Source organism: Neolamprologus brichardi, chromosome 1, assembly GCF_056152115.1.
Source record: "Neolamprologus brichardi isolate AB-2024 chromosome 1, ASM5615211v1, whole genome shotgun sequence".
In the NCBI taxonomy this organism is placed as follows: domain Eukaryota; kingdom Metazoa; phylum Chordata; class Actinopteri; order Cichliformes; family Cichlidae; genus Neolamprologus; species Neolamprologus brichardi.
The window spans coordinates 23271700-23294767 of record NC_142104.1 but is presented as its reverse complement, the minus strand read 5'-3'; the positions used below and the strand labels follow the sequence as shown (position 1 = coordinate 23294767).

Genomic DNA, 23068 nt, shown 5'->3' with positions numbered 1-23068 from the left:
TTTATGCTGAAATGCTTTTAACCGTGGTTATATGTGTCCTCATATTTTTGCGTATGTTTTTTTTAAATGCATGCATAGCCATATATGTCATCATGATTGCATGTATTTTTTTTCGATGTTTTTTATGTAAAGCAACATGCTATAGTTGTAACTGTACTCAAGACCAGGAAAATGAATTTGCCTTATTTTGAGTGCAGAACAGCTCCATATTTTCCAGATTCTACACTATCTTAGTGTCTGTATATACTGTATATAAACAATGGAAACAGTCTCTGCATTATCCGATACTTACCTCTGAACATCATTGGCTAGATTCAGCAGCCCACTGGGATTAATTATGAGTTTGTCGAGGAACGACAGCACATCACTGAAGTGTGGGCGCTGGCTGTATTCCTTTTGCCAGCAGTGTAGCATGAGCTGATGCAGCGTCACAGGACAGCCCATTGGTGCTGGTAGACGATAGCCTTCTTCAATAGATAAAATGACCTGAGATGATATGTCAGTAAACATACAGTTGAATCTCAAATAAAACAATGATTCATTCATTTGTTTAAAGAGTTACACTCCTCATACAAGAGACAGAATTGCAAGAAATTGAATGAAGTGTTGACTATACTGAGGAGTTTAGAGCGAAAAGCAACTTACGTCTTGATTGGACATCTCCCAGTAGGGCCTCTCTCCATATGACATCACTTCCCACATGACAATGCCATAGCTCCATACATCACTAGCTGAGGAAAACTTTCCATAAGCAATTGCCTCTGGTGCTGTCCAGCGTATTGGTATCTTTCCTCCCTAACGCAAAATAGAAACACAGGATCCTCTTGTTAGGGCGATATTCAGACTTCATTATCATTATTGATGCTGTAAAATCTTCCAGGAGTTGCACTCACTGTAGCTGTGTAGGCTGCTTCGGTGTCATCTTCAAGAACTCTGGACATGCCAAAATCGGAGACCTTACACACCAAGTTTTCATCAACCAAGATGTTGCGAGCAGCTAGGTCTCGGTGAACATAACCCATTTCTGAAAGGTAGGTCATACCAACTGCGATGCCCCGCAGCATGCCAACCAGCTGGAGCACTGTGAACTGACCATCACGTGCCTGAGGTGGTATTAAGACAGAGAGGGTACAAATAGCGTGTGAAGAAGACAATCTTCAGGAATGCACCATACCAGTGTGAACATGCATTCCCCTTACCCGGAGGAAAGAGTCCAGTGCTCCATTTTCCATGTACTCCACCACTATCATTATTGGTCTGCCTGAGGAAAAGGAGAAGGACTTGATTTGACAGCTCAACGGAAAGAAAAGAGACCCAACTGCAAAAATGCAAAAAAAAAAAAACCCAACCCCAAAACAAGAAACGGAAGTCAAGCTGTGTAAAGAGCTTACTCTTAGTGACCACTCCCTCCAGCCTGATGATGTTGGGGTTGTTAAACTGCCCCATGATCGAGGCCTCACGCAAAAAGTCTCGTCTCTGTTGGTCCATATAACCACCCTTAAGGGTCTTTATTGCCACAGAGATGTCCATCCTGCCTGGTACACGCAAACGGCCACTGCAAACTTCTCCAAATTCACCTACAAAACACAGTAGATTTCCTTTCACTTACATAATAAAACATATTCAAAATAAAAACTAGAAAACAGATTAAAGGCTGGGTATTGTTCCTGGATCCTTACTCTAAAGTGAAAATGACAGACGAAATAAAAATGAACATGACTCAGATAGACAAGCAGCCTAATCACTGAAGGAGATATATGAAATTTATTACCACTAGGCCTACTGTACAGTTAGTTGTCTGACATATTTAAAACCATGCAACTGCACATGGGTTCCACCAGATGGAGCTCATATTACAGAAACCACTGAAAGGGGGCACCTTCATAATTACTCAGGGGTTTATAAGCCGACACAATCTGTTCAAATTAATGAACCATCAAACTCCATTATTCAAAGCCTGCAGTGTTAGCATCTCTAAGGGCCAATACTAATATGCTTCAGCATTTCTTTTTATATAGCAGACAAACATTACTGGCAAGTTTTGCAAATGCCTACGTATCACTTTCTTGGAAAAAAACCCCAGGTTGAAGTAGTGGCAAACACTGGATTGCCTCTCGTGTCTATTTCATCTGATGAATTATCACGACTTGCTGATTTGTATTAGTTGTTTTACCTGCGCCTATCACCCTCTCGATGCATATGTAAGAGGGGTTTATCTCTTTGGCAAATTCCTCCACAGCCTGAGTGGGGTCTTCATATGTATCTGGATCCACATAGGTCTTTATTCCAGAAAATGGGACTAGAAGAGAAACAGACAATATAATGTATTATTTTATGTATATTGTGGAGTAGCACATAAAAGTTAGAAATGAGGTTGAACTGCTTTGATACATGAGTACAAGTAGGATAAAGTTCTTACACATTTCTCCACAACAAGGACACACAACCAGACAGAGAGAACAGTGTTAAACACATGTGCTCAGAAGAGATTGTTAAAGGGTTTTTAAACACAAACTGAACTAAAGATGAATTCTGCCCAGGGAAAAAAATGATAATTTTTATTGATTGAGTGAATGATTGATTTTTACACATAAGGTATGGAAATTCTCATATCTAACATTATCTAATCAGGTCCAGGAGGGTATAAAAGATCTCTTAACTTTGTTTCAGAGTGAGACGTTGAATGATAGGTTATTTGATTATGAAATTCTCGTCCTGCATGACTTGCATGAGAAAACTTTCTTCCCAAACAGATATTAGTTTTATCAGCCACAGTGCATATTTTCTTAATCTATTCAAAACCTGAAGCATTTGCAAGCATAAAGTCATTATCTGGCTTCTCTAAGCCTGCAGGATATTCTGTTATACTGAAGCCAGACTGTGCAAGAGAAGGTGATTCTTTATTCAACTGTGTTAGTCCATAATTGGTCGACTATTTGCTTCTTTTATATTGTGAGGTTTTTCTGTTATTTTGTCAAGGGATGGAAAAGGGGGCAGAAAAAGAGAAAGAAAGAGCTGAAAAAAATCCCCAGAGCAGTATGAAAAGACATTGCAGACAGTTAGAATTCTGCATCTTCCTCTCTGGCTGAGGCTGGGGACGCTGCTGCAGTGGTGTGCATTATGACTGGCACGAATGATAACTGTACACCTCAAGCAGATGAGCTTGGGACTAAATGTACTTTATAGCTGCGTCAGCTTGTGTTGTGGAAGCTTGAAGGCTTCGTCTACCCACCTCTGTCTCCAAGGTGTCTAAGCTCAGCTCTATAATAGAACAAGCCTTTTCTACTAGTTTGTTGAGCCTAGTGGCATCCCCCCACCTGGGTGATGTCTCCCAAGCACACACGAGCAAAGAACAAATAGCACAGAAAAAACTGGTGCGACTCATATAGATTTCATTCTACTGGATAGAAAGAAATGACTCATAAAAGTAGATTTGTATCAGCAAGGCCATTGTTACTGTTTGGCATAAAGTAAAATTAGACTCATTCTTAAATAAGCTGCTGAAAAAAATCTCTGTCCAACTTCCAGCACCATCAAGGAAAAGACTCAGAGAGCAGTATTAGCACAGCAGATAACTGAAATAATTATCAAATGTGGACACAAGCACCAAAATATGAGTGTTTGTTCCTCTGCAAAATCCCATTAGCCACTTAAATTTTCAAAATGTTCCAATTTGGCCATCCTTTGCATTTTATGAAACAACATTTTTCACTACAGAATGTCATACACCTGATAAATTTTGGAAGTTTTACACTTAATTTTGAATTATTTTAACAACTCAGATGTGTCACTTGAAAACTTCCTCAGAGCTGGTTTGTTTGAAGTAAAACAAGATAACTGCAGATACACATAATATGTTACATACTGCTCTAGTGGTCCAGTAACAGTGCTGTCCAGCTTAAGGGATTACCCTTTTACTCATACATACAACTAGATTCAGATATTTAACATTCATCTGGTGCCAATGTGTGAATTTTATAAATTCAGTGCATGAAGGCTTCTTTACCCTTGGCTCAGCTCTCTCACACTGGCGCACTCTGTCATCAACGTTTTTAACGGCTTATTTTTTCACCGGCTAACACAGAGAGATAATCATGTACCGCCACACCAGCAGACACTTTAGAATCACCCGATAACCTGACAAGCATGTCCTTGGACTGGTTCAGACCTGGAACCCTCATGCTGTGAGGTGACTGGCGGCACCACTGTGGTGTTGTACTGCGTAAGTCCTGTAACTAATCTGACTGTCGTAAGTTCATTAGTGTTTTATCCTTTCCCAGTTTAGTCTATGGTAAACTGACTGCAATTATTAGAGTGCTTTATTACTCTCACCTAACACTCAAAGTACGGCATGAGCTCCATCCATAAATGTATTATTTAACATTAACATGCAAACCTAGATGGATGCTTCAGAGGATTCAGAACAAATACGCAGTATTAATCACAGTAAGTAAGTGATCATAAAAGCGTATATGTACCAATTTTAGTTCTCATATCACCTGTAAACAATATCCCTTGTAATGTCATTTACCTGCTGCACTATAGAGAAGAACCAGATTAGTTACCTGCACACAAACAGTAGCAGTGCACACTTAGAGATGGGCCTTGTGTCCAAAGGACAAGGAAATGGTATGTCAGCATGTTACAATATTTTCCTCACAGTCTTTAATGCTCTTCTCGATCAATAAAAAAAATCCCCAATCAAACACACACAGGTAAAATTGTTAGATTTGTGTCGAGAGCCAAACTTGTTTCCCTGCAGGCCTCAAATCAGATCCTACAAGAGCTCTCACTGAATTGCCTAAGTAAAACACAGGGCACAATAATATGTCCTCCCTATGGGGCAATCTATAACCCTGTTTTTATCTGTAATTGTAGCACCACTGTAATTATTAACTGGAACAGCAAGTTTTGTCAAAAAACCAATAGTGGGTTTCTGGCAAACTGTGAGTGATTTAGCACAGAAAATAGGCCCAATCTGTGTGATAAAAGCCCAAACATAGTGAGAGGGGACTTGAAATGGATTTTTAAGAGTCAAAATCTCACCAATAGCATGCTCAATGGTGAGCCAGACAGAGGGATTTCTTTTTGTACTTTGTAAGACGATGCAATGTGTGTGTTTACTCAAAGTATTAAAACGACAAAAACAGGGAACATTGGCGCTGCAGGTTAATCTTCTGCTTTCTGGATTACTCACTGACATTAGAGTTTTAAAAATATATTTTGTAGTCCACATATGTGTATACCTGGATTTGTAGTTATTGGTGCAGGACATTTTAACTGTAAAAAACGTCTTTTAATAAGTACAGTTACCCTAACTGCCCTATATGTATGTAACCTATTTGCCCTATATTGGCTGGATATCTGACTCTTACCTGAATATAAATTTAAAAATAACATTGCTTTTTAAGATTACTTGCAGTTTTCATTTTTTTTTGCCTTAATCAGTTCTATTTGGCTTTGATCTTTTTTTCATTGCATACTAACATTCGCCTAATGCTAGTTTGAACAAGCTCCAAATCCAAATCAATCCACCCTATCTACCAGCACGTGGATGGACTGTAATGAACCAGTGTCTTTAAATGCATCCTTTTGGCCTTATTTTGTTTTTGAGCCATAACAGGAATTACAAAGAATTGAACTGTAATAACTGAGTTTCATTCAACAGAAAATAAGAGAGTCCATAAATTCTGCTTATGACAATATAAAAAATGCATAATGCATAAGAATTGTTGCTCTAAGGCAAACAGTGACCATGCTTTGTATAACTTCTTGCAAAACTACATTCCTGGGAATTACAACAAATGTTGATGCACTCATCTTACCTGTGTGAAATCCCATATTAAATACAGACACACACAGACACCCACCGTGTCCACTGTGAAAGCGTGTCCTCCTCTTCTCCTCAGATTTCATCCGGGCTTTGATGTACCCCTGACACCTGCACATGTAAGCCAGATTAACACAATAGTTAAAGATCTGAATGAAAATGCTAAATGAAGGTAAATTAGTTTACATTATCAACATGAAGCATGACTATTTTTTTTTGCCATTTGGCTTCTCTCTGTGATCCCACATAATCTGCCTTTTGGTTTACAAAAAATTTCTATTTGAAAACCGACATTATGCCATTATGTTCTTTTCTATCACTCGTTTTAAGAGCAATTTTTGCTCTTTCCTTGATTTAGATCTTTTCTTCTTCTTTTCTTCCATTTTAGTATTCAGATCCCCACATGTTCAAACTTTCAAGGCTCCACAGATTCAGACTCAATTGAAGCACTTGTATTCAGCAAAAAGAACAATTTAGATCCTCTTTGCAAAAACTATCCAAGAAGAAGACTGCTCTTTAAAAATGTCATCATAGGATTGCATTTTTCTGAAATGTTGCACTTTATTTACACACTTTACAAGTCACTTACACAAGATAATACTTTATTGATATTTGGGTGCAGGTAAACCTGGTTCAAAGACAGTGAGATAATGAATTCACACACTGCGGCTCTTCTGGATTGGTATTGTTCACACTTCACACATAAAAAAGCTGCAACTATATATGAAAATCATCTCTGCAGAATAGTATAACAGGTTTAAAGCAGACACCTGGTTACCTCTGCAAAATTTTTATTGCCAGTTACAGTTCTGCAAATTGTCCAGAAAAATGGGGAATAGGTGGATGAGTTTACTGACAAATATATAGGAATACAGTCTATAATAAGAAATCTTAGATTTTATGATTCTAAAAAGCTTGAAAATGAATATTTGGTATGACCATCTTTATTCTTCAACACAGCCTGAACTTTCTTGTAATTTCTTTAAGTAGTCTTCAGGAGTAGCTCTTTGGGCATCTGGAAGGACATTGAAAGCTCTACTTTGGATGCTGGCTGTCTTTTGTTCTGTTCAAAATGTTCAGTACTGTTGAGGTCTGGACTCTGGAAAGGTAAATCCATGATTGATAATGTTTCATTCTGTGTGTTTTTTTAAAAAATCCAGGTATGCTTTTACTGGATTTCTGCTGAGGCTTCAGTTAACAGTAGATGGATCAACCGAAGGGCCAGATGCATCTCTATGGTCACGTGTCAGGTCTGTGCCGGATTTTATTTTTCATATTTCTTAAGGACTTTCAGATATTATTGACCTGCTGTAGTTTTCTATTAAAGGGTTTTGAGGAAGTGCCAAGAAATGCCAAGTTTTCAACTAACAGTCTTTGCAAAAATACATTGTTATGCCTTTCAAACTGTGTTAACGTTGACAATCTTCAAAGATTCAATAAAATAAAAAGATACTGGCAGCTGACACTTCTAACCTCTTGCCCTCCTAGTCGTCTAAGTATAAAAATCCTAGTTTACCTTCCTCTTGAGTTATTGCATTCAGAAAATTTTCAGAAAACGTGACCTCTGACCTTGGTCTTGAGGTCACTGAAATTCAAACTCGTCTGAGACTTTTAGTAGATGGACCCATGGTATGAATTTAAAAAACCTGTTTCCTTGTTCTCACCCACCAGCCTGCCCAGTCGGGTGATGAAAATGATGCATCGGTCTTTTACAGCTGAAGGGTAAAAATGAGAACAAATAATGAGTTTTTGTGACAGAATAACAAAAGTAGTTAAGAAAAAAATCTAAGATTGGTTCTTTGCTAAGTTTTCTGTTATATGTAGAGACAACCATGGTTCATCTCTTGAGTCAGGTGACTTTTTCCTTGAATGACTCATAGGTCAGTGTTAAGTGGCCTATCCCTCAAGCTCCTAATACATACATCTATAGCAGGGCTGGGGAACTCCAGGCCTCAAGGGCCAGATGCAAGTAACGTCCTGGGTCAACACACCTGATCAGTTCATTACCAGCCCTCTGGAAAACTTCAAGACACGTTGAGGAGGTAATGTAGTTTGAAAATATTTGAAAATATTACATCATCTTGTTCTTGAGTTGGGTGGCTGTAGCTCAGGTGGCAGAGCAGGTCAGCCACTAATCAGAAGGTCGGTGGTTTGATCCCAGGCTGCCTCCTGGCTGCATGCCAAATATCCTTGGGCAAGATACTAACCCCATGTTTGCCTACTGGTGGTGATCAGAGGGCCCGGTGGCGCCAGTGTCCGGCAGCCTCGCCTCTGTCAGTGCGCCCCAGGGCAGCTGTGGCTACAATGTAGCTTGCCATCGCCAGTGTGTGAATGTGTGTGTGAATGGGTGAATGACTGAATGTAGTGTGAAGCGCTTTGGGGTCCTTAGGGACCAGAAAAGCGCTATACAAATGCAGGCCATTTACCATTTGAGTTATTGCATTCACAAGATCTTCTGAGAACTTGACCTACGACCCTCTGACCATTAAACCTACTATTATTAGATGCACCTATAGTGTCAATTTGAAACAACAATAATTTCCAAACATTACTCTGGAAATGCTCAGGTACAAGGAATGAATTGAAAATGAGTAAAAAAGCAGTGAGTGTCCAAAGAGATAAGAGACTTTCAGGATGTCTGGAGAACTATTGCTCACCAGCACTTTAAAAAATTACAAGCCAGTCTGGATTCTTGGCAAAAAAGAAATACTGTATTTACTGTATATACCGTAACTACCTTTCAGGTGCAAACAAAGATAAGCCAAAGTAAAAATGTTGGTGGCTCATTTCCCATATAGAATCATTTTAACATAGATAGTGATGTCATCCTTTTTTTTCAGCTTTTTTGTAGACTGGAGTTTAGATATGTTCAGCTTAATGTAATGTTTGCAAATTGTGTAATCAAAGATTATCATTCGGTTTGTATCACAATTAAGTCAGAAGCCAGACAGAGTATCCACACTTTCTGGCCATTTTTCATTGTTTATTAATAAGTGCCACTAATGGTAAAAATGCTGTGAACCAGAGGCAGACTGAAGACAACTTTGTGAGCCAACCTGGGGAGGTTAATGGAATGAAGAAAACTGCTGGTACATGCATTACATGCTGAGTAATTAGGCAGAAAATTGGTTCAGCCATTTGTAAAATAAGGGTGTCTGCTTGGTGGCAAAAAAGGAGTCCATTAACAGACTTCTGGTTGTGGCCTCACTCGGGAGATTATGAGAGAAAAAGGTGTGTGTCTGTGTGCGTGTGCACACACAAAAAAAGGGGATGTCTTACCGTCCAGTGATTAAAAGGAAGAGGGTAAGGATGACCAAAAGGGAAAAACCTCCTACAGATGCTGTGACAACCACCAGAACTTGACCCTGATCAGCAATATCAGGATCTGAGGAAAGTGAGAACAAAGTGACGGTGAAAACGGCGGAAAGATCATTCATCTGAATATTAAGAACTCTCCCTCCCAGACTTGATACCAGAGGAAGGAAAAACTGCTTTGCGACACAAAATGTACTGAACAGACCGACTGTGGTTTCTCTGTTGCTAATTTAAAACAGTATCAATGTTTATACCCAATGAAAAGAAATGATTCCTCTGTAAAAGATTAGTTGTCTCTCCTGAAATGAAAAAGCCTATTTGATATTATTGTTGTGATTTGAATTGATTGGCTTCTGTTTTGACATTTGATTTGTTCTGACTGGGTTATTATAATCTTAATATAAAATAGTGAGATGTGCATGATGCAGCTGGATTGCAAGGAATTCATCATATTGGATGGAAAATTCAGCTGTAGATTAAAATTATTATTATTATTTTTTATCAATTGCATGTGAGTGGCAGTCATTGATATTTATTTCTCCATGAATGTCTTAAATGCACTTTCCAGGACTCAGTGCGGTCCTGTGAAAAAACCAAGTACACTCTTTCTTAGGAATTAAGAGGGTAAGCAGCTGTCAGATGCTGCTAAGAAAATGCACTTTAACTAGGGGTCACCAGGAGGAGTAGTCACCTCCATAAAAGGAGAAGTTTAGGCATTTGCAGGTTTGGAGCATTCAGGTGAGTTAACATAATGTCACAATCTTCCAAAGAGTGAACGTCCCAGACAGTCAGCCCAAGGTCAGAGTGTGCGGTGTCAAAGGAATTGTGAAAACCTAAGTGCTACATCTCAGATGCTACAGGTCTCAGTTGTCATGTTAGATGTTAAAGTTTAGGACATTACAATCAGAAAAAGACTGAACAAGTGTATCATGTTTGAAAGGGATGACAAGAAAAAGTTTCTTCTCCCTAATAGGTTTGCAAAGCTGCATCCAAACATACTACAAGGCTTCTGGAACAAAGTCCTTTTGACAGACAAGACCAGGGTGGAGATGTTTGGCCATAATGCACAGCATCATGTTTGAAGACAATCCAACAGACCATGGCATGGTGGTGGAGGGGTGATGATTTGGGCTAGTTGCAAAGCCACATAACCTGGCCATCTAGCAGTCATCATACAAATTCCTCTGTATAACATCATATTCTTACAACAGGGCAATGATCTCAAGCACATCAGCAAATCTGGGGCCTCAACAGAGCTGTGCAAAAATGAATGCTTGCAAACCTCAATGAACTAAAACAACATTGCAAAGAAGAGTGTGCAGAAAATTACTCCACAAAAATATGAGAGACTGATAAAATCACACAGAAAACAATTAGTTCAAGTTACTGGTGCTAAAGGTGGTTCTACAAGCTACTGAATCATGATGAGTACTTATTTTTTCACAGGACTGCACAGGAAACAAAAAACTGTTTAATCACATCTTCCTTTAAACAAAATTTCTCTTGCACTGCAAAATAACATCCTTTATTTTTTTTTTCGGTGTTCGTCTTGCATCCATTGTCAGTATCAGCTTGGTGATATATATTTGGTTAATAATAAGAAGTAGCAGGAGACAGGGACATTTCCTTTACTGACATGTAAATGTTTCATTTCACATATATTAAACATTTACTTGTGGATAACTTTTCTTACATTTCTCCAACAGTTATTGTAAAATTAAAGTAAACGTGAACTGTGCGACTTATGAGGTGCACTATATAATGTCAGCAGACTTATATCAAAATTACTCTTATAGTGAAATGTGAGAATATTCAAGTGAATATATACACATTCATCATCTAAAGGGTGCCATACATGCTTAAGCAGACCATCAGAACTGGGAACTTATGGAAGCTTATAAGCACTTAAATAAATGGCTCATGCCTCAATAAGCCCTGATGAGTTTCAGTGACTCGTAGCAAAGAATGATCATAAAACGTCTCCAAGGATTATATAGAGTTGGTAATCGACAGTGATGGCTCAACATCTGTGGCTTTCCAACTCCCTTTCTCTCCCGTGCATTGTTTTAAAACATACTCCAAATCCATCTGGAACAACAAATCTGCCTGATTATCAGTGCTGTTCCTCCCTAACACATACAAACCACAACTCCCAAGTGCCCCATCCCTTGCAATCATACCCTCGGCTGCTGTTGTAAACTCAAAGTTGGGGCTGTACGCTGTGTAGCCAGCAGCAGTGCGAGCGCGCACATGGAAAACATAAACAGTCGAGGGTCTGAGGCCCGTCACCACAACACTGGGGGCTTTGGTCCGTGTGGATGAGTAGCTCAGCTGCTCTTGCTCCTAGAAAAGCAGAAACAGATTGCCAAACATGATAAACAAAGCCACATTATGGCACAAGAGATAAACGTGTTTTTGCATAAACCCATTATCACAGCAATGTCTTAACAGAAGACATCATTTCTGTCCTATTAACTATCAGAGCAGATGGTGAACAAAGCAGGGATAATGACACATTATGGATGCTCTACACTTGTGTTTGGCTTTCTCAATTATTCACTGTGGTGCATTCTACAGCAACGGCAATAAAAAAAACGCTTTTGCCACAAAGAGAATTACACATTGTACATAAACATAGTTTGAGAGAAGAAAAAGAACGTCATTCAATATGACAAAAAGGGTTTACCTTCTCATAATATTTCACTTCATAATCCACTATGTCTGAGGGTGGCTTTTCCACTTCTGACCAGGAGAGGGCGATGCTGTTTTGAGAGGCCCAGTCCTTCCTGACTACACCCACCAGAGCAGGACCTGAGGGTAAAGTGAAAGAGTGCAGGGTTTTGAGTCAGCTGTGATAAGAAAGCTGTGAGAACAACAGCGCTTCAAAGTTTGAAAATGATGTATTTTTACATGACTGGCATTTCTTGATAAGAAGTGTCTGTATCCATCACCTTGTTTCTACAATCAACAAAAAATACTTGACTTATTTGACTGACTTTCTTCCAGTTGGTTGGCTTATTGAAAAGTGTCTTTATCAAAAGGGTGAACCTGTAAACACATTAACACTTTGGGAAGCATAAGCAAGAAAAAAAACACAATAAACAATATGTTTCTAGCACATCTGGGGGACCGAGAGTCGCCTGGCCAAGAAGCCCAGTAGACTGAGGAAACAAGTGATCCAGGCCATTTCCTGCTCTAGCCTCTGTGGTAAACTCTGAAGTATATTCACTGAATTTAGAGTCGGTACTGCAAAAGGGATTTCAAAAGTGTCTTCAGTCATCAGAGAAAAGATGTAAGCATCAAAGAACCACTTATACGGCTGCAATTGCAAAAGAAAAGCTAAATAAACATCTGAAACTGAACTTATGTACATCCTCGCTCTGCAGTTTGTAGTAGACAATCTCAGGTAAAATAGCTGTTGTGAAATATCACAAGTAGGGCAGAGAAATGCATTCGGCATCACAGGAATAGCCAAGATAAAAGTAAGACAGGGAAAAAAAAGGAAACATTTTTATTGTCCAGCTCCTGTGTAATGTTCAGTCTCAGAGAGACATTTTTGTCACAGAAACCACTAGACCTACACCAACTGTTTATCATGTTTGTCATTATTGCTGAGTTTTGGGGGAATATTTTACACAAGGCTGCTGAGGACATCATAAAATCACCTAGCAGAGAGTCAAATATTTACCATCAATTATTCATAAAGCCTCTGCTTCAACACAATATGATTTGGCAAACTAACAGATCCAGTCCCCCCTGTTGCTGTGCGTGCTGTTTGAGAGATCATTGTTGGAATACAAATTCAGGAGCAGATTGATGTCATAAATTGTCCTCATGCTCAGAGAAGCAGATAACCTATTCTATACCGAAGTCCACAGACTGGATGCGGCACTTCACAAAAAGGTGACATGTCCCTATAGCGAGTCGGATGCATTGGGGTGCAGAGGCAACTCTTACATCTTGTTAAGAAGCCAAAACGTTCTAGCAGGAGCTCAGCCCAGACACAACGCTTCACAGTCCAGCGGCTCAACCACTTGTATTTATTTTTGCAAAAAGAAAAATGGTGCACACATGAAACATGGTGTTTGATGCTGACTCCTGCAAAAATGCACACTCTGGGTGACAAATATGCAAAATGCACACACCTTCAGACTCTAAGTGGTTTAAAAATGTATTTCTGTGTGAGACTGTAACTTCAGATGACTGTATTCTTCTGTGATACAGATACTCAAAAAAATATATCCATGTCAGAAATTTTTAAAATATAATATTGTTATAATATAATCTTGTTATAAAGACGCCATAAAGCTAAAACTATCATAGAACTAAAGAAATGGGGGTCCACACAAAAGAATCACCTGCCAGCTGGTGGAATCTTTTCTGTGACATTTTAATGAGGTAAATGTGTGACTGTAAAAATGCATTTAAACGAGAGTTGTCTGCGTAAATGTCGAGGTTGCAATTGAGAAAGATGTTTCTCAGTTGGCTTTAGTGTAATTGAGCAGATCTTTACTATATGCATAACCCACTTAGGGGCTAAAACTTTGTGAGCATCGTGTTACTAGAAGGGATTTCTGTTTGCAGCATACTGTACTGTATAAATTTATGCCTTTACTGTGTGAGAGAACTTGAGCTCGAATTTTTAATTTATTTTTTATTTTCTCTAAATCTCTAGAAACCTTCTGCGTACTTATGGAAGAAGTTATTTTAGGTTCAGCACAAATCAGTCTGCTGCTCAGACACCTTCTGCTATGGATGAGTGACTCAAAGAGAACAATTATGGTCATTACAGTTTAATCACAAGTCACAAGGCAAACGATAATTGACGATTGAGCTTACTCTATAAGCTCTAGTTGGTTTATTGGCAACATGTAAAAATAGGTTAACCCTCAACTTCAAATGCTCAAAGAAATAAAGAAAGGACATGGGGGAAGAAGAGGGAGAGGGAGAGAGAGAGAGCAAGTGAGCAGGAAAAGCTGTAAAGAAATCCCATGGGGTTGCATCTCCCCAGCATCTGAGCATATAAATAGAAGTCAGTCTTATTCCCAGAGCAAAGGAGGATGAAAACTGAAGAGAATCCACTGGAGGAAAAAGGAGAAACAGCAAAGTAAGAGAGAAAGAATCTTCTGAATCAGGACACAACATGCATGGATTCAGCATGTGAGAACTTTGTGTGACCTGTTGTTTTTGTCTTACAAAAAGAAATCATTATGATGAAGGCAGTAACAGAGCTAAATCTTTGTTTTTTTGTCTGTTTCTTGTTTCAGGCGGATCAACAGTAAGACATCTGCGGTATGGAGTAAAATCAAAAATCGACTGCCAGAGAAAAGAGCATGGAACAGACAGGACTTCTAATGTACAGTAATTCGAAGCTTTGCGAAGCTTTGCACAGGACTCTATGCAGTCCTGTGCAAAACTAAGAGCACCCTTACAGCTTCCATAAAAATTCACAGGGTAAGTAGCTAATGTGAGCACCTCTATAGCAGCAGAGGTTTTAACAGTTTCTCTGGTTTGGAGCATTTCATTGTGTTAACACAATCCCAGGAGGGAATGTCCAAGCAAATTCATGCCAAGTTCAGACTGTGCAATGCTCAGAGAAACTGCAAGGAAACCCAAGAGCTACATCTTAGACTCTACAGGCCTTTGTTAGCATGTTAATTGTTAAATTTCATGAGACTACAATAAAAAAGAATCCCACAAAAGAATAAGCTTGCTCTGTTTGGAAGGGTTGCAAGGTTTGCAAAATTGCATCCGATCAAACCACAAGACTTCTGGAAAAATATCCTTTTTACAGATGAGACCAAAGTGGGGATGTTTGGCAATAATGCACACTGGTGCATTTGATTAAAGCCAATCACGACATACAGTGGGGCAAAAAAGTATTTAGTCAGCCACCGATTGTGCAAGTTCCCCCACTTAAAATGATGACAGAGGTCAGTAATTTGCACCAGAGGTACACTTCAACTGTGAGAGACAGAATGTGAAAAAAAAATCCATGAATTCACATGGTAGGATTTGTAAAGAATTTATTCGTAAATCAGGGTGGAAAATAAGTATTTGGTCAATAACAAAAATACAACTCAATACTTTGTAACATAACCTTTGTTGGCAATAACAGAGGTCAAACGTTTACTATAGGTCTTTACCAGGTTTGCACACACAGTAGCTGGTATTTTGGCCCATTCCTCCATGCAGATCTTCTCAAGAGCAGTGATGTTTTGGGGCTGTCGCCGAGCAACACGGACTTTCAACTCCCGCCACAGATTTTCTATGGGGTTGAGGTCTGGAGACTGGCTAGGCCACTCCAGGACTTTCAAATGCTTCTTACGGAGCCACTCCTTTGTTGCCCGGGCGGTGTGTTTTGGATCATTGTAATGTTGGAAGACCCAGCCTCGTTTCATCTTCAAAGTTCTCACTGATGGAAGGAGGTTTTGGCTCAAAATCTCACGATACTTGGCCCCATTCATTCTGTCCTTAACACGGATCAGTCGTCCTGTCCCCTTGGCAGAAAAACAGCCCCATAGCATGATGTTTCCACCCCCATGCTTCACAGTAGGTATGGTGTTCTTGGGATGCAACTCAGTATTCTTCTTCCTCCAAACACGACGAGTTGAGTTTATACCAAAAAGTTCTACTTTGGTTTCATCTGACCACATGACATTCTCCCAATCCTCTGCTGTATCATCCATGTGCTCTCTGGCAAACTTCAGACGGGCCTGGACATGCACTGGCTTCAGCAGCGGAACACGTCTGGCACTGCGGGATTTGATTCCCTGCCGTTGTAGTGTGTTACTGATGGTGACCTTTGTTACTTTGGTCCCAGCTCTCTGCAGGTCATTCACCAGGTCCCCCCCGTGTGGTTCTGGGATCTTTGCTCACCGTTCTCATGATCATTTTGACCCCACGGGATGAGATCTTGCGTGGAGCCCCAGATCGAGGGAGATTATCAGTGGTCTTGTATGTCTTCCATTTTCTGATGATTGCTCCCACAGTTGATTTTTTCACACCAAGCTGCTTGCCTATTGTAGATTCACTCTTCCCAGTCTGGTGCAGGTCTACAATTCTTTTCCTGGTGTCCTTCGAAAGCTCTTTGGTCTTGGCCATGGCGGAGTTTGGAGTCTGACTGGTTGAGGCTGTGGACAGGTGTCTTTTATACAGATGATGAGGTCAAACAGGTGCCATTCATACAGGTAACGAGTGGGGGACAGAAAAGCTTCTTACAGAAGACGTTACAGGTCTGTGAGAGCCAGGGATTTTCCTTGTTTGAGGTGACCAAATACTTATTTTCCACCCTGATTTACGAATAAATTCTTTACAAATCCTACCATGTGAATTCATGGATTTTTTTTTCACATTCTGTCTCTCACAGTTGAAGTGTACCTCTGGTGCAAATTACTGACCTCTGTCATCATTTTAAGTGGGGGAACTTGCACAATCGGTGGCTGACTAAATACTTTTTTGCCCCACTGTATCAGCACAAACTACTAATGCCAATTGTCAAGCACGGGGGTGGAGAAGTGATGATTTGGGCTTGTTTTGCAGCAACAGAACCTGGGCACCTTGAGGTCATTTGACCATGAACTCCTTTGTATGCCCAAGTACTCTAGAGTCAAATGTGAAGCCATCTGTCTGACAGCTAAAGTTTAGCCCAAACTGGGTGATGTAACAGGACAATGAACCCAAGCACAGCAGAAAAACTACAACAGAATGACTGAAATAGAAGAGAATTGAATAGTGAATCAAGGCGGTGCAATGGCCCAGTCAAACGTTAACCTGACTGAAGTGCTGCGGTGGAAACCCAAGAGAGCTGTGCATAAATGTTGAAGTGAAAAGTGGACATTGATGTGAAAGACTGATAGAGTCACACAGAAAAGGATTACTTTTAGTTATTGGTGCTAAAGGTGGATCTACAAGGTACTGAATGATGGGGTGTGATTAGTTTTTCGCAGGACTGCATAAAATCCTATGAAAAATTCATTTTTCATGTCTTCAACATTCTTTCCACGCTCCTTAAAAAAGATAAAATAAACTAATGATTGATATTAGCGTTTTAACACCTCTGATATAGGTGCTGTAAAATTTGGTGAAACAGTCTCATTCTTGGTGAAAAGCTACACTGAAATCAAATTTTGAATGAATTTATAACATTTTTATTGACATTGTGCCCTTTGGAAAATTTGTCAGATATAGTCAGATAGAATTGTTTTAACCACCACTGAAAGCTGTTAGTGATTTCTTATTAATATGTAATCTTCGGGATTTAAAAACTACTATGATGAAGACAAGTCATTCAGTCTTCAACTGAACAACAATTAGCAAAAATCTGAGGTGACTTCATAATTTAAACCAGAAGTTATTTGATTTCAATTATTTCAGCAAAGGTTCAGTGCATCATTCAATCTCGCATTCTGATAACAGTTTGATTCAATTTGATATATAATTCAATACAAGTGATTCTTCTGTGCTGTGATTCTGCAGTCTAAATTTTGACAGGCTTAACAGATAACATGTTCCACCTCTGCTGGGCTTTCTTTTTTTATGTACAGTTTACTATTAACCTAGAGTGGGTCTATATTTGTGGCTGTCCACAAATATTGTAGGTGGAGATTTTTAATCTGTGCACCGAACACCTTACACAAATATGCAGTGACTTTCTGTGTGCCTCCTCGCAGAATACTGCAGTGAACTTTGTGGGAGGCATCTTCAGTGAGAAATCCTCTGCTGAGCATCAACTACAGCAAGCTCAGAGCAGAGTGCAGTTCACTCTACATAAATACAGAGATCATCGTGCTCGCTCTGCAACGCATTGCTGCCTTTAGAGGTGAGAGGACAACAGCTGATGACTTTGACCTGTGCAGTGAAACCAACTATAGAGCAGAGAATGCAAAAGTAGTCATTGAGATGAGCAACTGAGACACCATGACATTGAAAAAATACCCCTAAAAACAACAGCGTGACAATTAATTAACCAAATATCTCCACAATATCTCATCTGAGTCAATGAAAACTATTCTATTTAAAGATAAAGTGGCACCTTAACCAGGCATTTAACTTTTCAAGGTTAAATAAGCACCCTGGGAACTGAGAAGAGAAACGATTACTAATTCTGATTAATAGCTTTAACATATTAGCAGCATAATGAGTCATTAATAAACAATGATGGAAGGGTAACAGAAAATATATTGCTACTTTCCTCTCACTAAATAATCCAGTTAATTTTTTCATTCTGCTTTTAATTGTCTATTATTCCATAATTGCCATAATATCACAATCAATTATACGAATCACCTTGCAGCATCCGTCTTAACTGGTAATGAGGCTGTCCATCCACAGTCTCTCTCTCTCTCTCTCTCTCTCTCTCTCTCTCTCTCTCTCTCTCTCTCTCCCCCCCCCCCCCCCCAAAAAAAAAAAAAAGCTTAAGCAGACAGCATTTTTCATCCCATGAACATCCCACCTTAGTTGAATTTATTTTAAACCTATACAGCAGTTTGAAGAGTTTAACATGATTTTCAATTTTTCTTTTTTAAACATCACCATAAAAGAGCTTCCTGGAATATTTTTCCTTAATGCATAGCTAACTCGTACATACACCGACAGCCCCTTTGTTAGTTACAAAGTAACCAACATGGCAGCAACTCAGCACATTTAGGTGTGAAGACATGGTCACGACGACCTTTTGAAGTTCAAACTGAGCATCAGAATGAAGAAAGGCGGTAAAGTATCTTTTATCTTTGGCATGGTTGTTGGTGCCAGATGGTCTGCATGAGTGTTTCAGAAACTGCTGATATGATGGGATTTTCCCACACATCCGTTTACAGAGAAGAACCATTTAAAGAGAAAACATCCAGTGAGCAGCAGTTATCTGGGCCAAAATGACTTGCTGATGCCAGAGGTCAGATGAGACTCATCGGACTGCTTTGAACTGATAGGAAACAGTAACAGTAACATGCAACAGAAACCAAATAACCAGTTGTTATAAGCATATGGCCATGTCTGAATGGAAAAGACACTGAATCTTGAGGCAGATGGGCTACGGCAGCAGAAGACCACGCAGCATGCCACTCCTGTCAATTACGAACATGAAACCAAGGCTTCAATTCACACCGGCTCACCAAAAATTAGAAGACAGGAAAACTGTTGCCTGGCCTGGTGTATCCATTTCTGCTGTGACAATTAGATGGTACAGTAAGGATTTGGTATAAAGAAAACATAAATACATTCTGCCTTGTATCAGAAGCTTAGGCTGCTGGTGGTGCAATGGTGTGGGGGATATTTTCTTGGCGTACCGAGTAATGTTGCTGACCGCGTCCTCATCATGAATACACAGCTGACAAATCTCAAGCTAAAAATAGACCAAAAATCCCAGAGGATCACCTTCCAGCACCTTATTGAATATAAACCATGAAGAATTAAGGCACTTCTGAAGGCAGCTTCCAACACACTATTATTAAAGGGACCCTACTAAAGTGGCTTATATTAAATGTCACATGTTTATTTGATTTGATTTTATATACCTTTATTAGTCTCACAATGACTTATTGCTTGTTCATTTAAATTTGCATAAAAAAAACTCCATGTGATGCTGTGAATCAGCTGCTGACTCAAGCAAACGTGTCATTGCACAGATTCAATAATTCAATCTTTTAGTGAATATATTTCTTATTTTTAAATCTTTGCCCATTTGTGATGTAAAATATGCAGAACAGGATCACTTTTATTTATCCAAACCACAACAAAGAAACTGCTGTAATCTCCGTAACAGAGCTACGGTATATGTGCTGTATCAATCAATGATCAAAGAAAAGTGAGTATTTCTGGTTTCTTTTCAGAGGAGTAATACAAGAAAATGCAGATGAAATAACAGGAACGAGCTGAGGAAATGACCAGCACACCATGTAAAAGTGTGGGGGATACATGTGTGCAAATGTCTTATTTGTATGAATTTGCTTGCCTGCTTGTTTGTGTGTGTGTTCCTGGCTCGGTGTGTGTGTACAGTATGTCTACTGAGGAAAGGCAGTTTGACAAGTTAATCCACTCTAAACATCCTAATGGGAACATCCCCACAGGCTGCTTCTCTTCTGCTATGGAGATTATTTTTGCATTCCAACTTCCTCCCACTGGGCTTTCTGCCTTTGCCAGAGAGATGGGTGCCAGGCATGACACATACACACCTGACATCTGGTTTGCATGGTATGATGACAGCCCATCAGCACACATTTCAGTTTGTAAAAATAAAAACCTTGACACATTATTTCTCCCTGTAAAGAGAATTATGAGGAATGACTGCGAAGTATTTTCTTAATGATCAGGAGCATAAATATGATCTTATAACTGTCTGGACTCCTTGTTGTCACTTCATCATTAATGCTGCTTCATTCTCACTGCATCTCACTGCTTTTGACATAGGAAGCCAGCAAATTCTACACATGGGCACAGGTTTTAAAATTTTTATCTGGATCACAGTTTGAAGAGTCACCCTAATGAGCTGGTTGATTGGCCGGCTCGCCACTTTGGTCCAGACTGAACAGGCTCAACAAGTATTGAACAGACTACTGTGAAATGTGGAATTTATTCAGGCATTTCCCAGGAAATGAATCACCATACTTTGGTGATAATTGAACTTGAGATGTTAAAATAATGATGCATATTTTTTTAACAGGTTTAGATTTTTTCCTAAGCCTACTTTTAAAAAATGAAAAAGGAGTAGAATTAATTCAATTACTACTTTACTTTCTGTTTTATTAAATTGAAATCATGATGCGCATGATCACTATTATATAATATAAAGATTAGCCAATTTATCAATTAAAAGAACATTATTGGTCAAGATTTTGACAATTCATGAATCATTTAAATGGTTAAAGAGTGATTTGGGGGCCATAGGCCAAAAAAAAAATCATAATAACCTTTCAGCATATTCAAGTAGTCTGAATCATATTCACTCATTTTCATTCAGCTGCCCTAAATTAACAGTATTGTTAATTATCAATTTATTTATGTTCTGTAATGGTTAATCAACCACTATGTGCAAGCTCTTTAATCAAAACATTTTTTTAATGCTAAAATTTAATTAGTGTTTTTATCAATGATTGTTTAAATGTACTATTTTACACAATTGCTGAATTCTACTTCCATTCATGCACCAGGCTGCCTACGTATCACACATACAGGACCTGCTTGGCCATGGAAACCCATGCCATGAAGCGCCCATCACCAGAGGAGGTTTGGAGCTCTGCAGTTATTGAGTCAGCAGAGCGTTGGTGACTTTTACGCTCTATGAGACTCAGCACTCAGTGACCCTGCTCAGTAACTTTATGTGATCTGCTGCTTATTAGTTGAGCTGCTGTGGCTCCTAAAGGCTTCCACTTTGAAATAATACCACTTACAGCTGATGGTGGAATATCTAGAAGGGGCTGAACTAATGGCAACCTATTATAGGACACTGAGTTAGGACAAATGTTTGCAAAGACAGACTGCATGGCTGGATGCTTCGCTTTATATGTGGTGATGGGACTGAAAACACCTCAATGTAAAGATTAAGCATTGTGTGCACAAAAACCCTATTTTTTGTTTTATTTTAAAATTTTATCACGTTTGTCTTTCAGATTTCCAACCATTGCAGTTCTAGGTTATTTTTCACAGCCAAATATGAATAAGTGTTCTTAGAGGTGACCCTGAGCTGCACTACACTGCAAGCATTTCACTGGAGTAAAAATTACAGCGTGTGAATCTGAAAAGTTACATGCCCACACCAGTGATTACGTCTGTCCGGACTCTTTGTCATTAAAAAAAGATCAGAGTTCAGAACGTTAAGGACATGGTTCGGCCAGCAGTGATGGTCATGTTTAACCCAGCAGAGGCTGCGACAGGTCAAAGCAGCTGTCACTAATTATCAGTTCAAAGAGTAATGAGAGACTAAACAAGACGGGCTTACTGTTGGTTTTTGCAGTCTGTTCTTTGCAGACAAGAGTTTATGAAATAAAAGCTTCTCTTTGCACCACCGCTGTGCAACCAAGAGCATTTCTTCTTTCTCAGAAGCAACGGTGTCATCAACTCTTGATTGCATCGCTTTAGTTTAAGGAGTCACACTCTTCCATTTTCATAACTTATCATTTATTTAAGCTCATCAGTTTGATAGTTTTGGTGCAAAGTCATCAGTATTTTGATCAAGCAGCTCATGAATAATGAGTTGTGAAATATTTAGAGGGCTTTAGCGTTTACTTGAGTTCATTAGATACATATTTAATCAACATTTGGGTAAACATTAAATACATTTAATCAACATTCGGGCAAATATTGTGCTGGAATTTTGATGTGAGTGACCACGGGAAAGGGATCAGCCTTTAAAAGATTCTTACATCCAGTTATATGTTGTTTACATTTCCCAAGCTTCAAATATCTTCATCATTCACTCTTCATGGTTTAAATACTTAAATAAATGTCAAAGCAGTATTACAACAATGACAACTATGATTTAGCACAGACACTCGCAGCTCCTCATTGTCTCGTTTGAGCTGCCGATAACTGAGATCACTGAGTACGACTCTAGTTCTCATCAGGATTTAATCTCAATACAAACTTCATACGCATGCTGAAAGGGGAGGAAACGTGCACATACATCCAAGCATAATTTATTAATCCACCTGCTTCCCTTCCTTCATCTCAACCTTCTCCATCAATTATTTCATCACTATTCCCGACCTTGAAGTTTAAGGTTAAAGCTGAATTTCAGGTCTCTTATTTTTTACTAATTCAAGCCTGAGACGATGTTCCTTTGTGAACTTGTAGATCTAGTTGACCCCAGGTCTGCTGGGTTTCACTAATTAGGAATAGGTTCAGGTCACACTGACTCTGTCAGCAATTCAAAGGTCAGGAGTGCGTTCCATTTATTGACGCATTAAGCTGGAGGGAGTGATGGAGACT

General features: G+C 39.2%; 1 protein-coding gene across 2 annotated transcripts in view; it reads right to left on the bottom strand.

Annotated features, from left to right (window-relative positions):
- The window catches only part of epha6 (eph receptor A6), a 77568-nt gene that overhangs the window by 3618 nt on the left and 50882 nt on the right, over positions 1-23068 (bottom strand). For both annotated transcript variants that reach the window (XM_006780317.3, XM_006780315.3), the window contains 10 exons: positions 11832-11956; positions 11326-11488; positions 9110-9215; positions 5871-5941; positions 2174-2299; positions 1392-1577; positions 1200-1261; positions 894-1103; positions 646-795; positions 293-486 (listed from right to left, as the gene is read on the bottom strand). In XM_006780317.3, the coding sequence (XP_006780380.1) occupies positions 293-486; positions 646-795; positions 894-1103; positions 1200-1261; positions 1392-1577; positions 2174-2299; positions 5871-5941; positions 9110-9215; positions 11326-11488; positions 11832-11956 (1393 nt within the window). The remainder of the gene's footprint in view (positions 1-292; positions 487-645; positions 796-893; positions 1104-1199; positions 1262-1391; positions 1578-2173; positions 2300-5870; positions 5942-9109; positions 9216-11325; positions 11489-11831; positions 11957-23068) is intronic.